The 9,565-nt window shown below is 46.2% G+C and overlaps 1 protein-coding gene across 5 annotated transcripts; it reads left to right on the top strand.

The window, feature by feature from the left end:
* Window positions 1-5,500: 5,500 nt before the first annotated feature.
* Window positions 5,501-9,381, top strand: LOC122371390. Of its 5 annotated transcripts, none has more exons than XM_043347675.1 (5): window positions 5,501-5,560; window positions 6,993-7,182; window positions 7,373-7,551; window positions 7,950-8,081; window positions 8,557-9,381. In XM_043347675.1, exons 2-5 carry the CDS (start codon window positions 7,017-7,019, stop codon window positions 8,566-8,568), a joined length of 489 nt encoding a protein of 162 aa, XP_043203610.1. In that variant the 5' UTR covers window positions 5,501-5,560; window positions 6,993-7,016; the 3' UTR covers window positions 8,569-9,381. The 5 variants fall into 5 exon arrangements, with proteins under 5 accessions (XP_043203610.1, XP_043203609.1, XP_043203607.1 ...); XM_043347674.1 differs by having other exon boundaries at window positions 5,501-5,597; XM_043347672.1 differs by having other exon boundaries at window positions 5,525-5,544.
* Window positions 9,382-9,565: the final 184 nt, after the last annotated feature.

The following is a 9,565-nucleotide window of genomic DNA, read 5'->3' as shown; positions in this document are numbered from 1 at the left end:
GTGCGGACGACCGGCAGGTCAGCCCGGGTGTCACGGGAGAGGGGAAGGGAGAAAGGGAAAGGGGAAAGGGAAATGAGAGTGAGAGAGCAGGGTAGGTGTCAGAGCGGGCGGCGAGACAGGGAGAGAGCATCAAAACACGGCAATGTGAAGATGCGAGAGGTAAACAGAAAAGATGTGGGAAGGGGACGGAACGAAAGGTCGCGATAATAAAGACAAGAGCTGAACGTGAAGGGAAGAGAGAATTTAGACACATAGTCTCGACCCGGCGTCATTGTGCACGGGGGGGGGGGGGGGATGTGAGTTGAAACGTGCATGAGCTTGACAGGGACGGACCTGTTGGTGGCAGGGGGTTCAGGAGGAGGAGCACACAGCGAACTCATCACGACCGGCCATACCGTGAGGACCTTTACCGGCACCGCACGAAACCGTCAGTCTAGGAAGCGTGGGCGGCATTGGTCTGATGATTGTGGCGTCATAGGAAGAACGACACAGGGAAAACAGCACTGGCAGGGTTCATTTTTGGCGTTAGTCACATCACATTAGTCGCGTGATAACAATCTATCGTCGTAAGCTAAGGACTGGACTAATCATAGCTAGCAGACGCGCAAATGTAGGACAAATGAGACTATCTAGCGCATACCGTGATGGAATTGAAGTGCGCAGAGGATGCGCATTACGCAAGACAATAAAAACTCATTTATCTTCAGTCATAGTCCAGACCACAAAAAGACATCACGTAGAAAAAAAAAATGACGGGAGACATGAATAGTACGATACCATGGCGGGAACAAGGATGCGTCTCGATTTTAAATGCTCCGCGTAACACATTTAACCACCTAAAAATAAGGTGGTATCAATATGGCCAATCAGCATCCTCATATCAAGCAGGATTTCCGCCGAGTCCCTTAGAGCAGGTATCTAAAATGGTCCTTAATTATTCCAATGACGTCATCAAGACAAATGGCGTCACAAAACGTCAATGTTGATCACGTTGTATGTACATCAGCAGTGACGATGTCGTCGGCCGGCGGGCCGCCTGCCTCCCAACTAGAGGTGGCAAAATGTGGAACCGGGGGCCCGGCCCATAGACCCGGTCTGGACTCATATGGATCCAGACCGGTTCCTGAAAATTTTCGGAAGGGTCCAACCGGGTCCTGCCATAAACCACACTTCTCACATACCTCCTAAAAATATGAAGTAATAGAAGGAAAACATTTGGTCATGGTATGTTTTTTTTTTGCGCACTGTAGCTCTAAGTAGGCAGGTATACCCAGTTGGAAAAACGATGTGTTAATTGATGCAACTAATGATTACAAAAAGTTTGAATTTATTGACTTTTGGGGAACGGGTCCAACTGGTTCCGTTCCGATTCTAACTTAGACCGGGTCTGACTGGTTCTAAACATGTCCAGTCGGGTCTGGTTCCAAACATTTCCAACTTTTGCCACCTCTACTCCCAACACGGCGAAAGAAACAAAAACCGTGCTTCTGAGTTCCAAAGCCCCGTACCCTGGGGGTTCGACCAAAGCCGCTCAGGAAAGGTAAGAGGCCCACCTTCCATTGCTGAGGCAGGCAAACTTCCACTCGGATAGCCGCATTCGCCCCCGTGGGTGGGTGTTTCGCCGGACTCACATTATCGAAATTACCTTCCCCACGTCAAAGTTAATGTAATTCGGTTAGAGAGCTTTCCTGTTCGCCGCCTTCGGCCGGTCAATATCGTCTCGGTGGCGGGCAAACACCCACGCTCTGTCAGCGTCCTGGGCCACTCTCACAAAGTGTGAAGCTAGGTCAGTTACGGCCAACAGTCGCCGCCCAGCGCCGGCGCGCAGTTTCGTAACCGAGAGCGACGTACCGGCGCAACAGGTTCCGGCTAGTAGGGAACTCGGAGATCCCTGTATGTCGAGCACGCGCCGGCTGCTGCGAGGCGCGTGATGCCACAGATTCGGAGTATCAGTCTGCATCGCACTACCGACTTCGACGAAAACATCAGAGGTCACCAGCCTGTGCACCGATCGGGAATAGACGCCGCGACTCCGTCCACATCACAGCCGAATCAGCACAGCGCTAACGAAGGACCGGAGACAATGGACCGGCCTTTCCAGTACGATCCGGGCGGGTTTTCCAGTTTGGCCGAGGGCGCGGAGGGCGTCCGCCGGACCTCTCGGCTGTGAACCGTGCCACCGAGACGGCGATAAGACACGACACAGGCAGCCGAGCGAGGAGCCGGCCGATCGCAGAGACTGGACACAATGAGGGGAGGAATGCACCGTCCAGAATACAGGCAATCCGGCATTGTTTGATCTTTGAGCTTTGTGCAGTTACAGGTGCTGTGCTTTGGAGTTCCACTAGCATGTCTGATACATATGCAGTCAAGACGGATGGCGCATGCATTGAAATTAAGAATGGCGCAAAAAAATAGGACATTGATATTTGAAAGCGCAAAGCACCTTGCCTCTATTCCTAAGCGAGTATTTCATCAGGATCAAAAGATCCCAGAATTCACGAGTGAGACGCGAAACAGCCATCAGGAGATACCTACAACTTTTCCGCGAAAGCATTAGCGACCCCGTAACTGACGCCACTTGCCTCACACTGAACACTCAAACCTATCTCACGTGTCACGCACCGCCGACTGGTGCATTATGCATCACCTGCAATCTATTTTACGAATTCCAAAGAGCAAAACATTCCAGAATTCAGGAGTGAGACTGCAAAACAGTCAGCAGCATTCACAATTGCCTGATGTTAGGATAGACATGAGAACTGACGACACATATTGGCTCCTTTTTGACAACTACCTATCAGTTTCCCAGCTGACAGCCCCATTGCTCGGCTCCAAATCCCTCTTCCCAAACGACCCATCCGAAGTTGGTTCACTCGGCTCTGCCTTGTCTGAAAACCACTCGAACGATCGCAGCGACGAGCAAATCGTTCTCTGAAAGCCGACACGCGATCAGAGGCCGGTGTAGTGGCACGACAACCCTACCATGACCGGAGAGCCGTCTGACCAGCCACCTCAGCTGCCTCCTACACACGCCAGGGTACGATAGAACCACCGGGTGGCACCCCCTCGATGACTCGATGCAGAGTAGACAGGCCGGTCAGGAGACGTGGAGAGACAAATAACCGGAAGAACGAACAACAGGCGAACGGACGAAAAGAAATGACAGTGGTTTTTAGCATCAGCACGACATGGGCTTCCAGGAATTCTTGTTACTCAGGCAGTATGACTCAACCGACGGACTGCAGCGATCCAAGACGAATCGTACAAATCGTATAACTGCATAACATGGCGTATAACGCAGGGCTTTGTTGAAGCACAGAATATGCAATCATTCATTTTTAGATGCTGATCAATATCCATACCTACCTACATCATAGTAATCCTTCTTTGGAACCTGAAAGATATGGTGAGCATGGCCGAAAACGAAAATTACACGTCCCAGGGAAACGACACGGCCGATTATCGACGACTGGCGGCGGAGCCTGAACTACTACTTCAGGCAGGGTCTGTGAGAGGTCGCCTCGCTCGGCCACTGCAACCGTGTACTGCTTTCGGCCCAGTTGATTACAAAGGTTGAGGGGAAACAAGCCCTAAAACAGGATATAAATTGCATCTGATGGATCAAGGAATTTAAATTCAGTGAATTCAACCATATAATGAATCTAAGTATGAATCTGAAAAACAAACAATGTGTTTAGGGTTAAAACTAGAGCAGCCCTCACTGGAAGTGTCTCATTTCGGGTTTAAATTACTTAAATATTGCATGTAAAAGCAAAGTATTTGCAGAGCCCATTCACATAGGTTGGCCATCGGCACTAGACTTTCAAAACCTGTCCCGTAGCTCAGTTGGTAGAGCGCTGGACTCCCGGTAGTGAGAGCCCGGGTTCGAGACGCTCCGGCGCTCGAAATTTGAGACTCTTGACGGGGATAGTCTGCGGTTGGTGGGAGTAGCTGCAGTCAGTTGAAGCCAGTTGAGTGGGACAGGTCGTGTCCGGCTTTGAAGGGCACGTTAAACTTTGGCATCTAAATTCTCCACTTACCCGGAATTGCGCACAGTAGGGGTAGGGGTCTACGCAACAAGCTCTGCTTACCGTGGGCTTCGGCTGTCAATCCGTCAATTCCAACATTCGAGTTAAATCTATATAAAAAACAAAAAAACTGCTTGAATTTGGCCAGGCATATGCCCTTATTGCGTAAAGGGCCTTGCATGTATTACATCTTCCCATGTCAATGAAGAGCTAACTGAGCACTGGCAAAAGGTCCTCCAAGCCCAAAGAGTCACCTCTGCCTGTCACCACCAGTATCACCTGTACAGTGTGTATGCCAAAAGGAGCATAAAAAACTGATGAGATTATCAGTGAAAAATACAATAACTCAAATTATTCTTCAAATGAAAGCAAGAATTGAGCATGGATATTTAACAAATCTGCTGAGGCTTCTCAGCCACTGAGCAAAAAATGTGAGCTGTACTGTATAGGTACCAAAGAGACTGAGAAGCACCGTCAGTTTCCACGGCAGGCGGAGCAGCGGCAGCATGGATGAGAAACAAGCACTGGATGGTGCTCAAGTCAAATTATCCATATTCCAGATTTCAAAAATTAATGAAAAAAGCATAATCAGGGTCTAGGGCCAAATCTTACCAGTGGCATAGATAGGATTTGACAGCACTGGCCTGAGTTAACGGCACTAACATAAGAATATCCTCTTTATTTGCATCAAGCTAACCTTGCCCAATGATTTTGATAGCATGAATTGTCTGAATATGAATGAATGTCATATCATGAATGTTGTCTGAACGAATGAATAAATGAATGCTGAATAGTTACGAATGTTACCAAATGTTGTGAATGCGCATTCATGGCATTTGGTAAGATTGGGCCCAAGTATCATCATAACTTAAGATACACACATTGCACATATATGTACACCTATACCAACACTTGAGGTTCAATGAAAAAAGACTTTGACTTGCCAAGACATGATACAAACAAGACACCACCTATGCTATACCTACCTATGCCCCACTAGCCCCCAACCTAATTAGTGGAATATAAATCCTATGTGGAATTCCTTATCCATAAAAGCTAAGTAAACAATAAACAAGACAATACTCACTCATCATGGATCAGCAAGTAGCATTCAACCTTCAAAATCCCAGAATCTCTAATCAGCACGCCCTAATGTCTATTTCGGTTCCAAGCTGTAATTCCCGATAAAAGTATTCAACAGGCAAAGTCGACTGATGTTGACGTAAACATTCAGTTGCTTTGCGCATGCCTTGCGTGATGTCAGTAAGCAGAAAAAGCGAGAGAGCGTGCTATTGAACGCATCAAATGCGGCATAGTTGTAAAAATATTCATTCTTGACTTTATGTTCGCTAGCAGGATAATTGCACTTTGAGGCCATAATCTGTCTTCTTGCACCAATGACTAAATGCATTTTGAAAACTTGCAGGACAAATAGCAGTTTTTGAGCAAAAGGTAGATAGTTCCCTTATATTTTGGGGTCAACAAACCCATTTCATTCCTTCCTCGAGGGCTTGTGTGTGTGGTGACCGGTGATAAAAAGCTATAAACCATATTTTTTAAAATAAGGTTCTGGCATACACTGTGGTTTTGGCAGGAAGCCACATCGTGATCTGGACATTTAATTTTGATTAATTATAGTTACCTCTTTGGTCATGATAAGCTCCTTTATTTATTAAAGTTTTTTGTTGTACTTACCTACCTGGCGGCTGGCTACTGTCGTGCTCTGCTATCGATTCTGGGTGGCCGCTTAATTTCTATCATTTATTTTTAGATAATTCAATGATGCACAGCTGCTGCTATACTCAGTTCCGTTTCAAACTTGCAGCTGAAGTGCCCTGCTGAAAGCAGTGCGTGATTTCTGTATATACAGCTCTTACATTTTAAAGGGACCCTCCCACCTTCAAAAAAGTTAATGAATTGGCATGAAAGTGATGTCGCTCGGTTCAGAAAGAGCAAAAACGAATATCTACCAAATTTCATCGAAAAATATTCACCGGTTTTCAAGATATTAGACTTTTACTTTTGTTTACTTTTTGGGATCTCCGCTGTTACTAGCGACTTTATTTGAAAGTGCGGCATTTGTTGCGCGCAAAGCAGCATATACCACCGCGTGCTACAAAACGTTTTAGTCAAACATTTAACGGACGTTCAAAAGTCTGATGACGTCATCAGATTCCCGTAATGGTTAAGAGATAGGGACCATGCTGGTCCCACCCTGCAAGTAAAGGGAAGAAATTTCTTGAACACCATAAAGCTGCGGGGGTTGCGACCAGGATAAATGGTGGTTTCTGAGCCTGGCCGCAAACTTGGCTATCTCAACTCAAAACTAATGTTAAGGTGGGAGGGTCCCTTTAAGACATAAATTCTTGAGCGGAGGAGCAATCTGCCGAAGAAACTCTGACTGCAAGCTTGATATGGAACAGACTATAGCCCTGAGGGCACCTTTCCCGCCTCTCCCGAACGACCACCTTAATCCTGGCTGCTGAATGATGATGTATGGATCCATGCACCAATGGAATGGATCCATGTGTAAGGCTAATTGGTTGTTTTTTATGGTGACAACTGATAAACATGCTTGAATATCCCTTATATTGCTGAAATGGCAGCATGCTGATGAAGTTCTTCCAAAAAGGCTCAGACTGTGAAGCATCGCAGCAAAAATAACATGAAACAGTTGGCTGAGTTGGTAGGAAATGTCTGTACCACTGCATTCGATGGCTCTTTTTCAGCACACAACACTACAATGAGCACTACTGGTATTGGTGCAGTTTCCATGAAAACATTATGCTCCAGGCTGTGCCATCTACTAGTTTTGTGCAAAATACTTGAGTGATGCCAATAAATCAGGATGTGTCTGCTAACAGACTTCATATTTTTCAGTGATGACTTATCATAAAAGTGGTGTGATAAAGACTTATCATAAAAGTGGTGTGATAAAGGTTTTCTTATGTTTTTTTACAGTATTGTGTCTAAGGGAGCTGGAATATGAGTCTGAAGACTACCCTCAGAAGAAATGTAAATTATGTGGCTGTCATTTGTTTGAGCTTTTTGGTACTTAATCACCTTTTAAAGATCATTACTCCCAGGAAATCTGCAGAAAATTATGGCATGTGCAATGAAGCCATTGAGTATTTACTTAGTGAATACAAAGGTAAGTGAAAAAGCATGTACATAAGACTGCATGAAATGCTAGGTTGAAGTAGATGTGAAGTGTTCCAAATAAAATGACCTTTGTGTTTGTGTATTGGTATCACCATGCTCTTCTTGTGCTGAGGTAAATGCCTCCAGTGTGAATCAATAATGCTGATAAATGAACATTGGACCCCTTCACATTTCTCCAGATCTTGCTGCCAAAAAGAATATTCTTCATAAAGAGAAGTATTTAGAAGTGAAGGAGCTTAGAAGCAGTCTGAAGAAGGCAACAGTTGATTTGAAACTGAAGGAGGAGCAGTGCATCACTGACCTACGTGGCCTCAATGGATCAGTCAAAATGTGGAAAAAACTGTCTTCTGATATTCAGGTATGATCATTTTTCTCTTTTCTAAAGCTACATGTTTGCATGTAGAGATGGTAACTAATAACTGTAATTCAAGGATATATTATTTATTGGCTATTGTGACTTATTTTGTGGTCATCACTTTGTCTAAATTCAGGCAGTTATTGGGGTTAAGAAAAATATGAACTGGCTTTGCTAGCTTTCATGTCAAAACTAGCCTCCAATAAGATATGCCAATGCACATTTCACCTACCAATAATCGATTATTGACTTATTCTCGACTTATTGACGATTATGGACTCATTGACTTATTCTCTTGCAACAGCCGTCACTACTGCCGATTTCCTCACAATTCGGAGATGTCTTGCTCTCTTGTCTGCATGAATGTTTCCATTTATATAACTGTTGTATGACTCTTCCAGCGTCACCTAGACGATGCGCACAACATGATGGACCGCAACGCGATGGTGCTGACGGCCGCGCTGGAGGCACTACGGGAGGCGGAGCTGAAGGTGGAGCGGCTGGAGAGGCAGCTCGGACTAAACGGCACCGTGGTCAGTGAAGGACGAAACAGAGCGGATGAGGAAAGGGATCTGAGTAGTCAGTTTGAAAAGGATAGAGGGTTCGGGAAGATTGAAGCGAGTGATAAGTGACGGAAAGGGAGACCAACACTGCCCTTATTTTCCTACCCTTATGGAAGGGAGAGAAAGGTGATACCGTGGCTAGTATCGGAAAGGGAGAGGGAAGGAGAGGACTGTACAGCGCTGTTAGCGGGCGGATGAAAGGAGAGCTGATTGGATGCTTCCGCAGTTACGAAGGAAACAGAGAGGGAGGGAGGGAGGAGACGGTACTAGAGAACCAGAGACTTGGGTAGTGTGGTATCGGTGGTGCAGCATTGGTCCAAAAGTGTTAACATTCCCATCTGTGGGTGATTACGCTGCTCGTTGTCTCGCCCCGCCACCGACTCGACTCCACGAGCATTTCATGACCTGTAATCCCTCACCGTTGGCTGTTGTGCGTGCCCCACAGGCCGTGGTCTGAGCTGAGCGTGCCGCTGTGACTGCGCCGGTGCACCGCCCGGCCAGTGGAGCCGTCGCAGGCAGGCTGGCTGAAGGAAGATACTCTGTTGACGGCATGGTGAAACGTCGTACGGCTATTCGGAGGCTTTGAAAAACGCCCTGCTCTGTTCGAGTGTCATTTTACGGCGATCGGTTAGAGGCTATTTTTGAATGTGTATGATGCAATGTTTGTTACATATGGGTTGCAGGAAGTTTTATATCTGTGGAATTGATCAGTATTTCCAGAATGACCAGTAACTCCGTCCAATTGACCAAACCTTACATAGCCATGACGTAGGTAACGTCAGTGTCATATGACTTGCATAGACAGCTGTTCACATCGATTTTATAGTGAATAGCCGGTCAGCATCCCGGAAATGGCTGTTGACTCCGTCCAGTTGCTGACCGATATTTTTGTACAAATATTTGTGCCTTTTTATTCGCGTAGTGGTTCCGTTGTATTGTTGGCCGTGAAGGACACGATCTGTTGTGCCAAGTTGTTATTGCGTTAGCTCGTTCGTGCGCAACTCTTTATTTTTTAAATTATTTTCCATTGTTAACCTTAGTGGCAAATGCTCGTTAGGGCTCCGTACCTGGATGTGCCAACTTCGCAGAAGAGGTGGGGAAAACATTTTAGTGTAATGCTATAGTGCGTGCTTAGGATGCCAGTTGCGGTCTCCTGTAAAAGGGACATTACTTCATATACTTACTTACCAGCTATCTGTTTAAAGTGTGCAATTTTTATACTTTTTTACGGGTGCCGAAAATGGAGGTAAAATAAAGCTGCTTCTAATCACGCCGTTGTCATACAGCACTCCGTTCAGCGACATACGAGTGCATCGTTGACCCAGTCCCTGTGACGCTGCCCCCCCCCCCCCCTACCACCCCTCGACACCATACCGCACCATAATGCTTTACCATATTGTCCATCTCGCCATAGCCGCAGACCCTTCTGCCAAACCAGCTCGCTGTAGATCAAT

Source organism: Amphibalanus amphitrite, unplaced genomic scaffold (assembly GCF_019059575.1).
Source record: "Amphibalanus amphitrite isolate SeventyFive unplaced genomic scaffold, NRLGWU_Aamphi_draft 001238F_arrow, whole genome shotgun sequence".
Taxonomy (NCBI): domain Eukaryota; kingdom Metazoa; phylum Arthropoda; class Thecostraca; order Balanomorpha; family Balanidae; genus Amphibalanus; species Amphibalanus amphitrite.
This window is presented reverse-complemented; position numbering and strand designations above follow the sequence as displayed.